At 47.6% G+C, this 18505-nt stretch overlaps 1 protein-coding gene across 4 annotated transcripts in view; it reads right to left on the reverse strand.

Moving 5' to 3' along the window:
• Positions 1-399: 399 nt before the first annotated feature.
• The window catches only part of Erg (ETS transcription factor ERG), a 148302-nt gene continuing 130196 nt past the window's right edge, over positions 400-18505 (reverse strand). For 2 of the 4 annotated variants that reach the window (XM_075961014.1, XM_075960997.1), the window contains 4 exons: positions 11544-11612; positions 10870-10926; positions 10204-10251; positions 400-2290 (listed from right to left, as the gene is read on the reverse strand). In XM_075961014.1, the coding sequence (XP_075817129.1) occupies positions 1770-2290; positions 10204-10251; positions 10870-10926; positions 11544-11612 (695 nt within the window). In that variant the 3' untranslated portion in view covers positions 400-1769. The remainder of the gene's footprint in view (positions 2291-10203; positions 10252-10869; positions 10927-11543; positions 11613-18505) is intronic. The other 2 variants (XM_075960988.1, XM_075961006.1) reach the window with 1 other exon arrangement.

Here is an 18505-nt window from a genome sequence, read left to right on the forward strand (position 1 = left end):
AGGACAGCAATTTGGCTTAACAATGGCTTGTTCATCACTCAACAAAAATTGTATGATGGCGATGGTAATCTGGGTGACCATGGCCAGTGCAGAACTGGAATTACTCAGTGACAACCTCAGCTGCAGAGGCTGAAGGGACAGTCACGGAGGCCCCAAGGGGAAACCTTTGCTCTCTCTGTTGTCAAATCCGATGAGAATGAGAAAGAGCGGGCTCTTGGGAGTCAAGAGGTCCACGCTGATTGTGTGTGCAACACCCTGTCCACATTACTCCCATCTGCTTAAGTTCCTGGACGCAATGAGTCTATAGTACAAACTCGTAAGATTCAGCTCAAGTTTCTGCTGGCCACCGTTCATGGGTAAGGAAGTGCGAAATGAGACCACCGCCATTCTGGTTCGCCGTGAGAGGCCAAGCTCGTTTTATTACATACATTCTGCATCTAAGAACTAGTAACTTCATATTGTAAACATTAAGCGTTACAGAGTTAGAATTCAAGGCCACATCATATCATCGATTGTCTCCTTTTGTGTGTGTGGTGTGTCTTTGGCTGGCCGAGGTCAACTCGTAGTGTATAAATGCATAAGTTATATAATTATTATATAAAAAGAAAAAAATCCCATTGGTTTGTAGACTTCGTTCTGACAAACGCACAGCGTTCGCGACTCGTTAAAGAAAACTGGAGCCCACCTACCCATAATGCCTGCTTGGTCTCTGACTGTGGCGGCCACAAAGGTCACCTCTCAGCTGCTCCCATGAAGGACAAAGCCTCCAGCATGCAGAGGTCCCAATCTTTTTTGAATATTAGACAATTCCAGTTACAAAGAAATGTTTGGTTCTGAATACTACCGCTCCCAGTCTTCCATCAAACTGTGTCCTTTCTCACAACATGACAGCAATCAAGCTTCACAACTCACGCTCTTTGGTCCCAAGACATCCTAAATTCAGCTTTGACGGCTTGAGCGACTACCTTCTAGTCCTTTTCTCCTCTTCACCCTCTTCTTCCTCCTTCTTCCTCTTCTTCCTCCTCCACGTGCTCCCCAATCCCCTCCTCTACTCTTTCCTCCTCATTAGCCTTTCCTCTAAAATCACATACTCACACACCCTACACATCCCCCATCCACCATGAGGCTCACAGTTCCTGTGATACTGAAAGGAGCTGAGATTTTGGGTCATCTTCACAGTTTAACAAAGCTGGTAGCCACTCCCCCTATCAAATGGAAAGAATATGATTTCAAAACAGCAAATGCCAGCCAAAAAAAAAAAATCCACAATGTGGTTTGTGGAGGGGCCGCCATCTTTCCTGTCTTCTCATTTGGTTTTGATATGTTTCTGTTTTTAAACACAGGTAGTTCCCCTTCAAATGACATTCTAAATGGTATGTTAGGCCAAGACTGTATACTGTTATCTCTATTGCTTTCACTGAATCCTGTTTGGTACAAGCAAGGTCTCACACTCTAGTTTGTCCACTACTGAAGGCCACTTTCTTTGGCAGTTGTCCTTACCGTGCCATGCTTTTCTACAATACAATGTCTTTGACAAGGGTGGACCACAGGTTATATGTCCATGTCCATGATAGTTTGAGCTTCCTCTATTTCTGCATTAATACTTGGGTGATGCCCACCCTCCCCTGTGAGTCTTTGGTTTCCAGCTTCCTTCCCCAGCTCTGGCCAACCTTTCTCATTCCTCAAGAGGCACTTCCGATTTGTGTTCTCTGGGTTTGTGGTGACTGCTAGGTGATTGTACGCTGTTGGGAAAGGCCTCCATCTGGTCTCTAGTAGTACGTACCCAGGTGAGACGGCATATGGCTGGCGGGGAGCCTAGTGTTCGGGTAGATGCCCCCAGTCGGTGAATTCCAATACGGGTTTGGGGCAGCAAAGAAACTAGACGAAGTGACTGGGAGGGCGGGAGGGTGGGGAGCCACAAAGTTCATCTTCTGGGGGTGGGCATGATAGGAGCCCATGTACGGGAGGTCGGAAGGGTACTTGTACAGAGAAGACTCCGGAGGGTGGGGCTGGAGGGCCTGCGCGATGCCGTGGAAGTCAAACTTGTAGGCGTAACGCTTCCCGTGCACCTTGGTCATGATGTTCTTGTCATAGTAGTAGCGGAGGGCACGGCTGAGTTTATCATAGTTCATGTTGGGCTTGCTCTTCCGCTCCCCCCAGCGCCGCGCCACCTCGTCAGGGTCCGTCATCTTGAACTCCCCGTTGGTACCTTCCCAGGTGATGCAGTTGGAATTTGAGCTGTCAGACAGGAGCTCTAGCAGGAACTGCCACAGCTGGATCTGGCCACTACCTAATGATGGGGAGGACACAAAGCCGGTGAGAACCAAGCGCAGGAGATCACTCCTCAATGGCAGACTTCCTGGACCAATCCCCAGTTCCCCGCCCCAGATCTCTGCTCCTGGGCTGGTACTGCTCATTTCCCCCCAGAGCAAACCTTGGCTAGACAGGAGCTGGTCCACACCCAGATATTCCAGGTCACACTGATGAAGGAGAACTACGGGACATCCCAATCCTGTGTGCTCCTTAGGGACCATGCTGGCACACGAGGGCTCAGCTTGAAGGAGCCTGGAAGCTTCTTCAGCATTCCTCCTGAAAGTGAACCCCTGAGGAACGATGCCTGGAGTGCCCTCATTTCTGTCTCCACTTCTAAGAAACTTGCCCTTTTATGGCCCTCCCTGATCAGTCTCAGATTGACCTCTTAGATCCATGTTTTCCATACAAAATGGAGAATGCACAGAGGGCAAAGTTCAGGCTCCTTCCACTTGGGACAAAGAGCAGCCCAGTCACGCTCATTTCAGGGGGAGTGAATGAGCTACTTTTTCCCATTTTGTGAGGCAGAAAAGGCTACAGATGGCAATAACGGCCTAACACCATTTACAGTGGCTGGGTCAAACAAAATAACAAAAGTCAGGCTTAGGAAATGAACGTCGACAAATTCATGGAAAACCAAACAGAGAATTGAAGCAAACAGTGGTATTTCTAACACAACATCTGGCCGGTTCTGTCAGAACTGTCCCTAGCACAGAATTAGCCCACTCAGAATGAGGAAGTGTAGAAAAAGAACTGGTTCTGTTCCAAGCCAGGCCTGGGCCAAGTGCACCAGGGCAGAAATCCATGGGCCATGTGTGCCACACTGTTGTGTCACGGTGCTTCCAAAAGACAACAGACTGTGTGTGTGTGCACGTGCACATGTGTGTGTATGAGTGAGTGTCTGTGAATGTGGATATATGTGACTGTATATGTGTGTGCTTGTTCATGTGTGTGTGTATGTGTGCTTATATATGTGCATGTAGAAGCAAGAAAAAGACCTTTGGTAGTGTTGTCCCATTTTTTTTAAGACAGGCTCTCTTGTTAGCTAGGAGTTTACCCTGTAGTCTAGGCTGCCTGGCTAGGGAGTCCCAAAGATCCAGCTACCTGCAAATCTTGTACCACTGGGATTATCGGTGTCCATAACCACACCGAGGTTTCTGGTGTTTTGGTTGCCTTTCTTTCTTTCCCACAGGTTCTGGAGCTCAAACCCAGTTCCTCAGGTTTGTAGGGCAAGCACTTGGCTGGCTGAATCCTCTCTCTGAGCCTCTGTGTCTTTTCAGTCAGAGAAAAATCTAAGCCTATTGCTCTAGCCACCATGTTACTCTCCTCCAGGGGATCTCTGGATGTGTAAAGGGACCTGGGATGTCCTGAACGGGGCCTGTGCTCCTGCCTCCTGCTTTTCTCCCACTTACCTTTGCTGGATAAGAGCCTAGGCATGCCCAGACATCCCAGGCCAGCCAGCCAGCCAGAACTATAGGACACTCTGGTTCTGCCCCATCGCTGCTTACTGAAAGTTTTGTTGGGTACAAGGAGAAACGAAATTAACTAACAAAGATTTTAGTCTTAAAAGTGAGTGGGAGGCAGATATTTCCCTGACTTCAGGGCAGCACACTGCCTTGGGCTCATTACCAGAAATATTATCTTTTATGATATGGTAAGTAATACGAATAGATGTGATCGATGATTAGAGCAGCTTGGACGATCATCCATTCAGGGAACTGATGGGATGTAAAATTCAATTATGAATTCGCTTTCTCTGCAGTCTTCCCACTAGCCCCCGCTGTACACTGTCCAGCCCTTGTCTCCACGCAGGCTCCGTGGAAATGGAGGCTTGTGGATCCACCCACCGAGGCAGCAGCATCGTGAGAAAGGTCAGCCTCTTTGGACTGTACTCTGGGAAGGGTTGTTTTCAGTCAAGCGACACATTTGAGATGTATTAACAGCTTGTAGCCTGTCAGGATAGCCTGCGCTGCTCCAGAGCAGCACAAACTGTTCTCAATCAAGGGCCGCTGCCTCCAACATCTCATTAATATGCATGGAAAATATAAAAGATAGAACAAGAGAACCATATGGTTTTGGTATATATATTGTAACTAAAGGATTAAAACTTGAAAAAAAAAGAATCCCACAGATGACCTGGGAATAGGAGAAGCTGTGGGCTTGGGGTTTAACAGTCTAACATATGCCTCACTCTCAACATGGACAGTTGATGGAAAATAAATATTTAGTGTCAACTTCCTCCCATGGGGAGGGAGCCACTCTACAGATTTCGTACAAATACACAGACCAAATTAACACTTGGTATCTGTTCAAACGTTGGCATCGTCTTTGGGAATTTATCCCTCACCCACTTTCCTTATGAGCCTGTGTAAGAGGGAAGGACGGGGGGAAAGAGTCTGTCTCCCTTGTTTCTGAAGAGACAGAAAACATGCAAGCCCTAAATGCATGGCTGGAAGCTCATGCAAGCTGATATGCATGACTGGAAGCTCGAAGCTCAGAGGACTGATGCGCTCACGTTGCCCTAGGCTCTTCGCTTTACTCCTTAGCTAAAAAGACACAGGGCTCAGGACTGAGGATAAGCCAACCAAGCTTTCCCAGAAGAGCTCAAAGAGCAAAATCCCCTGGCCTCCAAACTGGAAAAGGAAACTCGCTGTAAAAGTCAACAACCACTTAGGTGACCCTATAAATAGCAGCAGTTCCTGAACCCCTAAGTTGTTTAGGCCCCATGTGTTCCCACTGAGCAAGAACTCTCAAGGAGACAATGGGGGTAGGGCGCCGAGAAATCCATCACAGGTAAAATTATTAAATAGTGATTACTGCCTGAACTGTAATGGTCATAATATGATGAGGTGCATTGCAGGATGCAGAGAAGGACTCTGATAGGAAGTGTAACGAGGGTTCGAAGTCTAAATGTGAATTGGCCAAACCACTCACTGGTCAAACCAGTAATTCGGAAAGACAAGGCTGTGGTTGGGGAGACATCTCAGTGCTCAAGAGGTTGCCACGTAAATGAGAGGAGTGGAGCTCAGATGCCCAGAACCCACCTAAGTACCAACCAGGGACAGCCCCTGTCTGTAACTCCAGCATCCTTCTCACTGTCCGGCAGGAAGCAGCCAAATGCAGCTGACCACTCAGGACCACCACACTGGCTGGAGCTTGGCCTGGATTTGTTCTCTGGGCTCGACTTCATTCTGAAGTTAACTATATAAATGCTCACATGGGACAGTGTGTTGAATCCCTGCACAGTCATGAGAAAACAGGGGTGCACACAGGTGGCCCGACCTTTACACCCAGCGCCAGCAGAGGCTAAACTTCAGGCTGCTGTTCTTTGTCCTCCATGGAGCAGGACTCTCTAGCCAGGTGCCTACACTTCCCTGGTCCTTCCTAGGCTGCCCTCCCCTGAGCCTCACCTGAAGTCACGTGTCCACACTTCCCTGGTCCTTCCTAGGCTGCCCTCCCCTGAGCCTCACCTGAAGTCACGTGTCCACACTTCCCTGGTCCTTCCTAGGCTGCCCTCCCCTGAGCCTCACCTGAAGTCACGTGTCCACACTTCCCTGGTCCTTCCTAGGCTGCCCTCCCCTGAGCCTCACCTGAAGTCAGGTGTCCACACTTCCCTGGTCCTTCCTAGGCTGCCCTCCCCTGAGCCTCACCTGAAGTCACGTGTCCACACTTCCCTGGTCCTTCCTAGGCTGCCCTCCCCTGAGCCTCACCTGAAGTCATGTGTCCACACTTCCCTGGTCATTCCTAGGCTGCCCTCCCTTGAGCCTCACCTGAAAGCCACAGGTTCCCACTTCCTAACAAGTGACAAAACTTTTCTGAAGTGGCCGTCCCTTCAAGGAGCTGAATGCATCTTCATCCCCACCAATTCAGAACGCCTGGACAGAATCCAAGAAGAGTTCTTCCACAGAAAGGAGCTTGGACTCCACCACAGGAACTCAGTGCTTGCAGTTCTGATGGAATCTAATGTGGCTGGTGACTCATCACTGATTCATGAGGGGGGAATGCGAGGGCACACCTTTCTCAGCAGGAGAAATCGTATTCCACGCACACATCAACGCATATTTGGAATGGATATATGGGGATGTGCACACACTGATGTCATCTGTGCTTTCATATGTATGAGAAGGCGTTGAGAGATGACTCAGCAGCTGAAGGAATTGGGGTGGCTCACAGCCACCTGTAACTCCAGTTCCTGAAGAGACCCAACACCCTCTTCTGGCCTCTGTGGGTGCTTTTATGAACATGGTACCCATAAACTTATATGCCACATACATTTACACTTTAAAAAATCATAGTGCATGGCAACATCTTTCCACTGAAAATGGACAAAAAGATTTTAAGAAGGTTACACATGCTACTCAGAAAAATATGTGTGTTCCCTTTCTTTTGGGTGGAATATTTTGTGTACACACACACACACACACACACACACACACACACACACAAGTCCAATTCATCCATCGTACATTTTAGTTCTGAAGTTACTTTACTTTGAGAGAACTATCTAAAGTTAAGAATACAGTATTGAAGTTCCCCCTGCTATTGTGTCAGGACCTGTGTGGTCATCTATGGTTTTTAGTGCTCTCTTTATGAAATTAGAGACTCCAATACTTTGTGTACGAAAGTTTACAGTTGATGAATTACTCATCAATTCATTCTTTTTCTCGTCTGATTAGTTTAGTTTGAAGCTTACTTTGTCTGGTGCAAGGACAGCTACATCTGCCTGCTCTTTTACATTTCCTGTATGCTTGGCAGTTTGCTTCCCATCTTTTGATATTAAGTCCTGGGGCATCTTTACCAGGTAAGCGTGTTTCTTGAAGAAAACATAGGGTTGGTTCTTGTTTCTTAATTTAGTCCGTTAGTCAGCATCCTTTTAGAGTGCTGAGATCATATGTGTTTAAGATAAGCATACAATGGGGTTTGTTACCTCCTATAAATGTGCTAGCTGGTGTTTTATTTCTGAATTATTGGATCTCTTTTCCTGACAGCATATTAGTTTTGAGGTTTTAATGAGAAGACTTACATAGGAATTGTTTAATTTTTAAGATTAAATTTGGGTGGGGGAGCAATATTGAGGACTGAACTTGAAGCTGCCCAGATATAGGTAAGTGTTCTAAGACATTTTCTATGTCTTAGTAGTATGTCTGTGTATTGGTAGAAGAATTAGGGGAAGAAAACAAAGTCAGACTTTGGAGACCCTCAGGTTCCAGACTGAGCCTCCTTCCTGTTTGGTTGTGACCCAGGGAAAGTTCTTTGGCATTCCAAGGCTTCTGACTGCTCTTACAGGATGGAGATTACAAAGGCTGGAGGGGAACCACAGGTGTGGTCAGTCTCTGTGAGGCGGGCACTACGCGGAGTGGGAGCCAGGTGCCTACCTCACAGCATGTTGGTGTTCGTGGAGTCTGGGCCCTCCAGGCGTGTCTACTGTCTGACCTATCCTGAACTGTGCCGCCAGACCAGCTTTTCTGAAGCTTACTTAACCCCACCTCCAAACACAGCCGTGCAAAGTCTTCATGTGTGAGTACACGTGCATTCATGGGAGTGAGTGCGGGAGCACACATCCAGACACATGTGTGGAAGTGAGAGAAACCTTGGGAGTCTGTCTGTCCTGCCTTCCACCTTGTTTGCAGCATCTCTTCTTCACAGCTATGTATGCCAAGCTGTCCTGGGAGCCCCTGGGGATTCTCCCATCTCAGCTTCCCCTCTTGGAACAGGAGGACTAGAAACGTACAAGATTCATTCGTATCTGAATTTATGTGGTGCTGTGTTGGGGACTGCGGACCCTCAGACCCTGAATTCTCTATGACCCCTTGCCTGCTGGAGCAAACAGCTTGTTTTCCTGTGCTCACAGCTGCTCTGGGCACGAGACCCTCATGAGTTCCTGATGGCGGGGGAGTGGTTTCTGGTGGCTTGCAGCTGAAAAATCTGGAGAACATGGGTGTGGCCATTAGTCAAGAAAATCCCTATATAAACTGCCCTGGACCACACTAAAACTGGCGGTCTTGTTTCAAGAGTGACCCACGGCTCTGTGTGCTTTTTAATCTGCAGACCCTTGCCTGATCGTGGTTCCAGGTGGTGCAGGCACCACAGTGCTGGGATCCAAAATCAGTCCTCACACCTGCACGGTAAGCACTGTGTCCACTGAATGGTATTCCTTCCGCCTCACTGTGGTCATTAGAATAGTTACGAGACAGTTCTAAGCGGAGGGCTGGAAGGAGGTCAAGAAGGGAGAGCTTCCAAGTCCTGGCCTTTAAGTGACTGGTCACAGAATAGACAATGGGCTGGGATTTCAGGGGCTGGAGAGCGCTGTATCTGCCTGTGCCCACCTCTCTACTAACTGACAGCGCCTGGAGGCCAACTGTATCTTTCCATCTCAGGGATGAACTGATAAGTAAACAAGACGCTGGTCACCCAGTTTATGTACTGGGTAAAATGATGATGAAAATTACCTCCTCTATCTGCAGAGCTGCTTAGGACATGTTTACTGAACTCATCAACATTAATCAGAATTTCACGGCAGACCCTGTTGTTCAGTGTTGATGGTATCTTGTGGGGCTGTGTGCAATCCGAATTGCTGTGTTTTCCAACCCTGTTTGGCTTACGGCTTGTGAAACAGAGATTCCTGCCTGCACTTGATGTGGCTGTGACAATCCTGGCATCTGATTTACCGCCGAGAATACGAAGCAGATGCCACAGAACCCTGGAGTTCCTGCCAGCACAGCTGGGTCTGGTCTGAACACAAACAAACAGAACAAGCTCCCTGGCACCGAAATGTGAGGACAGGTGATGGTTCTCCGCCAGGGATCACGGGGAGTCTGTTCTTCCTGCATCAAAGCTCAGACACAGCTTCACGATGACCGCAGGTGGAATCTGGCGGTCGTGAGACTATCATTTAAAATGCCGGTTATTGGGTCTGGTTGGTGACAGGCTGAATTATGTCCCCTTAAATCCACATATTGAAATATGAATTTAATCATTTAAAATGCCGGTTATTGGGTCTGGTTGGTGACAGACTGAATTATGTCCCCTTACATCCATACATTGAAATATGAATTTAAGGAGCTCTGAAAGTGACCTGTTTTGGAGACAAGGATTCCACAGACGCTATCAAACAGACTACGGCCACTGAAGAGACCCGTACTCCAGAATGGTGAGGCCCTCACTCCAGAATGACTGGTGTCCTTTGACAAAGGAAAAGCTGCAGACTGAAGCAATTTCTGAGTCTGATCTCCAGCATGCAGATTTAAAAAGACAAACACTGTGGCACGTGATGAGGCTGAGACGGATAGATCCCTAGGCTCATTGAACAGTTGAGTTACCCTACCTGCAGAACTGCAGGCTTGGTGTGATATTAACTATGGATTGATACTCTAACACCCAAGGTTATACCCTAGTTTCCATATACATGTATGATCACAGTCACATGGGGACACACACACACACACACACACACACACACACACACGGTGCGGTATGGACATAGAAGCATCGAGAGGAAAGACAATATAAAGAAACACAGGGAGATGATGTCATCCAGAAGCCAGGGTGAAAGGCCCTGGGTGGAAAGCTCCAGCCACCGGCCTCAGTTTCCCAGCCTCCAGAGCTACGCCAACGCACTGGTGTTATTAAGCTATCCACAAGCTGTGTTACTTTGTTGAAACATTGTAAGTATAGAGAAATATAAGTTCAAATAGGTTATAAACTTCCTTGGTGAAGCTAAAAATTCTTAATTCATAACCTGATCCATTTTTTTTCACACAGACAAATAAAATAGCTCAATGGAGATGTGACTTGAAGACCAGCTCTCTCTGTTGGAGAAGTTTGTCGCCGGCACAAGTTCTCCTTCAGGCATCGTCCCAGTCCTAAAGGAGAAGATCGCAAGTGACAACTCACCGGGATTCGCGAGGCGGCTACTGGTGGGTCCCAGAATCTGGTAAGGATCTGTGACAGAAGAAAACAAGTCAGATCCTGGAGACATAGCGGGGGCCTGGTAAAATGCCATGTCAGGCTGACGACTGTGTTTGCAGAGGTGAGAATGCTCCCTACCACCAAATTCCTGCCTCTACCTCCTACGTGACATAAGCGATCACACTGGAGATCAGGGGAGTTTCTTACTGGAGGCATCACAGTTGTAGAGATCCCAGATTCTCACCACCAACTTATAGCCCACACAATGCCAGGGTCGAAGTCAGGCAAGGCTGGGCCTGGGCCACAAGGGCCAGGTTGTTCGAGGTCGGCATTTCACTTCACTTCTGCTTTGGGACTAACAGGCACAGGCGCTGTGACACACGCCAGGGAACGTCAAAGCAACAGAACCCATAGATCCCAGGGCACAGACTCCAGCAACAAGAACGGTTTGCTCCCATTCGCAGGCTTCAGAGATGCCTTAGTAGAATCTCAGGATTTTAGCAACGTCCTTCCAACTGCGGAACTAATAGTCTAGACCATGTTTTAGGTACATGAAGTTATGAAGTTCATTTTAAAGGGGACACATTTTAGGACTCCCAGCTGAACCTGTAACCTTTTCTTACGGTTCCCAAAATGGTTTCTGGAACACACCTAACTGAGGACGCTGGTCTTCAGTTTTGGGCACTGTGGAAGGAGATGGCTGAGCAGCTGAAAGAAGCCAAGAATACAAAAAGACAATTAGCAACAACTCAGACGGGGCTGCGCGTCTTTGATGGCTTTCACGTTCTGACCGATTAGGTGCCAGCAGAGTAATCTCACTCTACAACTAGAAGCATTTGTAGTCAGAAGAACTGCCCCCTCTCATGAAATTAAATACAAACATTTTAAAATGTTTCCCACGATTTAAACAATCTACTGTAGCCATTACTTCTAAACATCGTGAAAAGAAACTTGAGCTGGCTTACAAAAGAGAATGAAATTAACTACAGTGTAAATATAAATAGATTCGGGGAACGTGCAAGGGATGAAGTGGAGCCAAGCGGAGCCGCGGCAAAGGGAAGCAGCCGTTAGCTCGTCAGTGGTCCAGCATTCCTCGAAACCCACACTCGTGCACAGGGAGAGCCACAGTTCCGCTCCCTTCTTTTCGATATGAAAGCAGGTTATATGTCAAACGAAAGAGTCATCACACTTAGAGACAGAGTGTGCTTTGTTGCCAATGGAAGGACCCTCCGTATGTTGGAAAGACACTGAGGTTATAATTTACCCTGGCTGCGGTCACCCCTGCCTTGTGACATGCAGCTCGAGGCAGTGGGGTGAGCCTGTACCTTTGGATTGAGGGGCGGGGTGGCCATGGCCAGTCCAGGCTGTTCTCCTAGGAGGCTCATAAGGTAAATCTGTAAGAAAGAGACAGATGTATGAACTAAAAGAAAAACAAACAAAAATAGCCATTTTATAACAGATTTGTTTCTTAGAGTAAATACTGAATAAAAATTGAAACATAATAAAAATAAATGTGGGTTTTACCTATAAATTGCACTTTGTGTATTTTATATAGTTGTATATTTTGCTATCTAAAATTCTCACTTCCACATAGCTGAAAACTACCATTGGTAGATTCTTCTAGACTTTGCTTGCTGGTGTGTGTGTGTGTGTGTGTGTGTCACATGTATTATACACTGCGGTGCACATGCGTGTGGAGCTAGAGAGGTCCACCTTAGAATTGTCCTCACGTGCCATTCACTTTTTTTTGAAAAACAGCTTTTGACATTGGGTCATGGGGGCTCATCTGGGGATTGATGCTTTAGTTAAGCTGAAAAGCACATGTCGCCAGGTGCAAATCTCAGTTCTCTACATGGAAACTGGAATCAGACCCAGGTCTCCAGGCTTGCATAGCAAACGCTTTCCCGGCTGAGCATCTCTCAGGCCCCTCCTGCTCACGGCCTACAGCCTTCTCCTATGATCAGACTCAGCACCATAGGACTGCTTCTCTCACAGTCTGACGTGTTACAGGACTCATCGGAATCTACACTTCCATCATCTTCAGAACCCAGAGCCCATAACTGGCTCGAGCCCATTGACTCTTGCCTGGGATCACCCCAAATCCCATGACTGACATGTATCCATTGGGTCTTGGCTGGGATCACCCCAAAGCCCATGACTGGCACGTATCCATTGGGTCTTGCCTGGGATCACCCCAAAGCCCATGACTGGCACGTATCCATTGGGTCTTGCCTGGGATCACCCCAAATCCACCCAGCGACTTTCATGCTTCTGTTTTCCGTCCTCTTCTTGGAAACGAGAACGGCCTTCTTATCCTCCTGTGAGCTGCTTCCCCAGGCTCCCTCCACTTCCCCTTGATAATCTTACCCATTAATATTGTCAGTCTTAACTGGCTTGGTTATTTATCTAGGCAAAAGGCCTCTCTTTCTTGTTTTCTAAGAGAATTTAATATCTCTCTAAGATGAATTGCATGAAACAAATTCAGGACTGAAATGATTGTCCTACAGCATAATTAACAATAACCCTGAGCAGAAGTAAGTGCCAATTCTTTGTTAACTGTTTAAACATAATATACTTGTGCCAAGAGCTTTCATTATATACTGCGTTGGCAAATTTAATAACTACAGTTCCGCGTTCTCAGTGAAGGATCTTGACACTGAGCATCAAGCGTAAGTCACTGCAGTTACCTTTCAGAACTAGATCCCAGAAGCATGGCTGTGCTCGCTCCTACTAACCATGCACATAGGACATCCATTTCTGCATGCAGTTACACTTCAGGGCTTTTTCAAAACCGTGATCCAGGGGTGGTGGGGCAGACCTGTGAGCCCAGCACTTGGGAAGCAGAGGATCAGCTCAGAGCCTTCTTCGGTTACATAGAAAGTTAGAAGCCAACCTGGGTTACATGACATGCCACCTCAAAAACCAAACTAGATTTGGGTGTGATGGCTCATGTCTACGATCCTGGCACTTGGGAGGCTCAGGCAGGAGGATTGCTGTAAGTTCTAGACCAGTCTGGGCTCCGGGGTAAGACCCTCTCTCAGAACAAAAGCAAAATTGTAAATAAAATTAAAAACAAAACTTCCTTGGTTGGTGGGTCTCAGTTCAATGTCACGTGCCAGTGCAGACCACTGAAAGCCACGGCCCCACACCCTGGCCATCTTGCTTCTGCCAGACAACAGGGATGGTATGGAATTCTCACTTGGAGGACAGCGTGGCGCAATTATTCTGGGTCTCTCTTTAAGTAAATCATTTAAGCTTACTTAAACCTGGCAATCTGATGGATCAGCTTTCAAAGAACCCCCACTATGCTACAGAGTGTGCACCCCTTCCTCTGTTCATACCCCAAAGAGGACAACGTGAAACCCGACACAGAAAGCCTTAATTCAGTCAGCCTGTTTGGCTGCAGGCATTGCAACTGGTGTGGTCTGTGAAATTCTACCCTCCTGGGCTTTGCAGAGTGAGACAGTTTCCTTTTGGAAACCCTGCTGCTGCTCACTCTCCTCTCAGGAGCACATTTGCATTCTGGGACCCTCAGCTTCTCTAGAGTGGGGACAACTTGTGGGAATGAGATCTGTAGCTGCCATCAATTTATAGCCAAATCTTGTCTTACATCTCTGGAAACATTCTGAAAATAGATTCTCAACCTGTTGCGGTTTTCTTCCTAAAATGAAAAATTAAGGTGGGACGTGGGGGCTGAATTCAATGAGAGGGCTCGGTAGGCAAAGGTGCTCACTTCCAAGCCTTGTTTTCTGACCTGGATCCCCAGAACCCGCACTGTGAGGGAGAGATTCAACCCAGCTACACTGTACCCTGACTTCTACCTGCGTGCCATGCACGCACCCCACCCACCCCCCTCAAAATAAATACAGCATAATAATATTTATTTTTTAAAAGCTGGTTAACCAGAGTATTATGACAGAAATCATGCTAGAAAGAAAGCTAAGTGAGGTACTCCCCCCCCTCAGTTCAAAGGCAGAAAGACACACAAAGGCCTGCTCACCTAGTGAAAATGGTATCATAGAAGTGTGTCCTAAATTCTTGCTTCTCAAAGTGTGACCCATGGATCGTCAACCAAAGACACTCCTGAGCGTTAGGGATGCAGGCTCTAACCCTGGACTTATAGAGCACAGCCAGAATCCTGATAAGGTCCCAGCCCAGGCACATGCACCCCGAAATTTCTCACTATATGAATTCTTATAAAATTCACCATTCTCAAAGATGATGACTTCAGGAATGTTAGCCCGACTACAACTATACATGAGACTAGCATGGAAGGTTCTAGAGGGACCTCTGGGGCCTGAGCTGAAAGAATACAGGTAGGAGTACCAGAGAGCCGCGAGTTTGTCAAGTGCACCCAGAAAAGTGCTGCTCGTGAGGCGGGGTTGGAAAAACACCAGCCGTCGCACTAGAACTCATATGGGGAAGTTCTTTATTCATAAAATCCTTTGAAAGATGAATAGCCATGTCCACCCCTCCCTCGGAAATAACAACCACCAGGCAGAGTTCAACTTTCAGCCAAGAATTTGAGGTGTCTGCATGAACGAGCAATTACCACGTTCACAAACACACTGCTATGGTAGATACGCTGGCCTTGTTTGCTTTCATGAGAGTCTATGCCAATATTTCCTTATCAGCTACTGGTCACACGCTGTGACACTCAGCCTCCTCCTGTGGGAGATGACCTCGGGAAATGCTGACCTTGGAAATTTCTGGGGATGGGGAACAATCAGGATGGTGGCAGAGCCAGCACCTCATACCTCTACCCCTGACTGCTTAGAAGACCATTACCCATGAGCCTTTGCTGTTCAGCCTACTAGAAGAGCACAGGGGTTTTAATAAAAACGAAATTACTTTACATTTAAATTTGATGAGAAGTCTAATGCCCATACCACTTTCTTTTGAGTTGTCTTCTTCAAAGTAGTTGGCTCACACATTTGTGCATAGGAAGTAACTTTCTGGCACAATTCACTCTGCTGTGGTAGCTATTGAAAATGATTGAAAAGCCTGACCCTTATTAAAGCAATCCCATGGGCAGTCTGGGGTTGCTCTGGAAGCACCATGGGCAGTCTGGGGTTGCTCTGGAAGCACCATGGGCAGCCTGGGGTCGCTCTGGAAGCACCATGGGCAGTCTGGGGTTGCTCTGGAAGCACCATGGGCAGCCTGGGGTCGCTCTGGAAGCACCATGGGCAGTCTGGGGTTGCTCTGGAAGCACCATGGGCAGTCTGGGGTTGCTCTGGAAGCATGGTGTATACTATGATCCATATAAAAACAGCAACATGACGATACAAAGGGGGTGCTTGTCTGGTGGAGACCCTCGCACACAGGAACTTTGTGTGTTTGGGGGAAGCTGGGATCTGTTTCTAATTCTGAATGAGGTTCTTTCTACCACATTCTTCTTAGGACATCGGAGAACCATTCCAGCATCCTGCCTCCCTCCCCAGTGAGGGGTAAGTTCTACTAAGTTGCTTTCTCCCTTGGCTCAGATCACTGGAGGGGGCTTGCCAGCTCCTGTGGCCTCCACAGGGACACTTTGCATTTTAAAGGACCAAGACTTGGCTCTTGGAACAGTCTCCCTCATTCTGCAGAATCTATACCAGGTCTACAAGATGTCTCTGGTGATCCCTTGGAGGAAGAGCGGGCATGGGAAGGAATGGTTGATCCTCGCCTCATGCATTTGAAGCTAATGAGGGAGACAGAGAGTTATTTGCTAGAACGGATCTATACAGCTCTGGAAAACAGAAGTTTTAGGTAATAAACCTGCATCGTCTTCTTTATCCAGATCCTTCTAAATTCTTCCTCACCCCTATTTCAGACACAGAGACTGTGTTTGTGGATGACGACTGTGGGCTTTTAATTATGCTTACAAATCTCTGTGGCTGTAGAGAAACATGGGACAAGCAAAGAAGGCAATAGGCCAACTGCTAAGGCCTGAAGTTCACATAGCACCTGACAGAGGGGTGCAGCAGCTGTGGGCTCACCTAGCTTGGTCATGTTCAGCAGCACCAAATTTCAGGGTTCCATGGAGGAAGCCCCTAAAAGGCACTAGCTTCAAGGTCATAGTCCACACAACGGGTTACACACTCCAAATGACTTTGGTAACACCTTGGGTGTATCATACTATGGCGTTACCATGAGGATGGAGAAGGAAAGGAAGAGCCTGCATGCTACCTTCCATGTAATAGACCAGATTTCCCATGACCAACTCATGAAAGAACAGGCTAGGTAGTATATCATAAGGTTACACTGCCTAGGAAGATTCTGTCGCTAGTGCCTGTCTCTGATTTTGACACTTTAACCTGAGACCCATAAGGGTCTGTGGCTTCAAAAGAAGTAGACTTAGAGAGGAAAACTGTATGGAGGAGCTGGGGAGAAGGGTTTGGGGTGACTGTAACTACAGAACCTGAGAAACGCAGATATCGCGAAAGACTGATCATCCAACCACAAAACTAAGGATGTTGCCAGCATCCTAGCCGGGGAGCAATCCAGGTGCTTATTCAACAAAGATGGGTGGGAGAATCTGTGGTCTCCATCTGGAACTGTGGAAAGCAAAGTAACAAGCACAGGAGAGATGGCTAAGACACAAAAGAGGGAGAGAGGATGGAGCCCACAGGTCACGAAGTATGGTCACACAGCTCTTGAATAAATAACCCTTTGCAGAAGTTTGACCATAAAAAAGAGAGGAACTAAGGGAGGGAGGGAAGGAGAGAGGGCAAAGTGGTAACTCAGAAGTAGGTGACTAGACTCAGAAGAAAAGGAGATCAGGTGGAGAGGAGGCATTTGGTAGTGGGATTCAGGGGGTGTGGGTGGAGACATCCCACCAAAAGGATGAAAATGCCATTTAATTTGATCTCATGGAACACAAAAGTCTTGTGGTTTTCCTGGTGTTTGGTTTGGTTTGGCTTTGCAGGGAATCTGGAGAAACGGCTCTAGAGTAGAGAAGATTGGAGGAGAGTCTAATGGACTAATGACCTAGAAGCCTGGCTCGCTCTGAGGTGTCTACCAGCTTCTGTCCCCAGTGCTGAATTAGAGACGTGAGGTGGATGTGGACACGCAAGGGGCAAGAGCATGGGTCTTCTTTCTCAAGCAGCCCCTTCGCCCCACCCTGCTGCTTCTGTCTGCAGGGTCCCTCCTTCTGTGCCTTGTTGGTGTGTGTCTTTCTCCACGGGCTGCTTCTGTCTATAGGGTCCCTCCTTCTGTGCCTTGCTGGGTATGTGTCTTTCTCCACGGGCTGCTTCTGTCTGTAGGGTCCCTCCTTCTGTGCCTTGTTGGTGTGTGTCTTTCTTCACGCGCTGCTTCTGTCTGCTGCACCCCTACCTTTTCATATTTTTTTTAAAAAATTCGTTCAGAAAATGAACCTAGACAGTAACACCAACACCCTACACCGTCCTGTCTCGCCAACCAGCTTACCACAGTGGCTCACAAAGCCTGGCCTTGAAATCCAGCCAGCAGCATTCCTGAGGTGGCTTTAAACAAACATATCTTTTAAATTGGCTAATGAATCTTAAAGGGCAAATGTCCTACAGGGAGCGTTTCTTTCTTTTTTTTTTTTAACTAAATGGGTAGAAGCATTTTTGAAAAAGCCCCGGAATCATTCATGTACATTTCTACCCTCCCTTGGGTGTACCACAAGATTCGCTGGTAGGCAGCAAGTTCAGAAAGTCCTGGAGCAGGAGAAGGCACGGGCCTGCTCTTCACTCTCAGTGCTCTTGGCAGGATTCTTTGGGGCTGTTTGAGTCACACAGACACCAGGTCTGATCCATTACTTTAGTGATCTCTCACATGACAGGGGACACTGGCTGTGCATTTTCAGGAGGTTTCTGGGAACAGAGAGATAAGCTTTCTCTCCCAGGCCAGAGAAGAGAAAATCACTAGCCTGACATTGCCACGGCAGCTACAGAGAAGGACGGAGGTACAAAACAGCTCCAGGAAGTGTTCCTATTGCTACCATTCAGCCAGCTCCCAGCCCTGGTCTATCTTCCTCCCTTGAAAGAAAGCGCTTCTGAGCCTGGGGACCAGGCCAGCTAGACTCATGCAGGCTGGACACGCAAAGAGTCAAGGAGAAGCAGTCTGGCTGGGGAAGACATGTATGCTGGACCAGGGTAGGAGTATGGGAAATTCATTGTGCTTTCTAGAACTTGGATCCCCTCGGTGTTGAGGATGGCATGAGACATTCTAGCCTACAGGGTAGTCCTGGCCCCTATGAGGGGGTGGTAATCACAGTGTCCTCTCCCTGGCCAGTCCCCTGAAGGCTTTCTGGTTGTGTTCCTGTAGGCACAGCTCTTTCCAC

This window comes from Microtus pennsylvanicus, chromosome 1, assembly GCF_037038515.1.
Source record: "Microtus pennsylvanicus isolate mMicPen1 chromosome 1, mMicPen1.hap1, whole genome shotgun sequence".
Lineage (NCBI taxonomy): Eukaryota > Metazoa > Chordata > Mammalia > Rodentia > Cricetidae > Microtus > Microtus pennsylvanicus.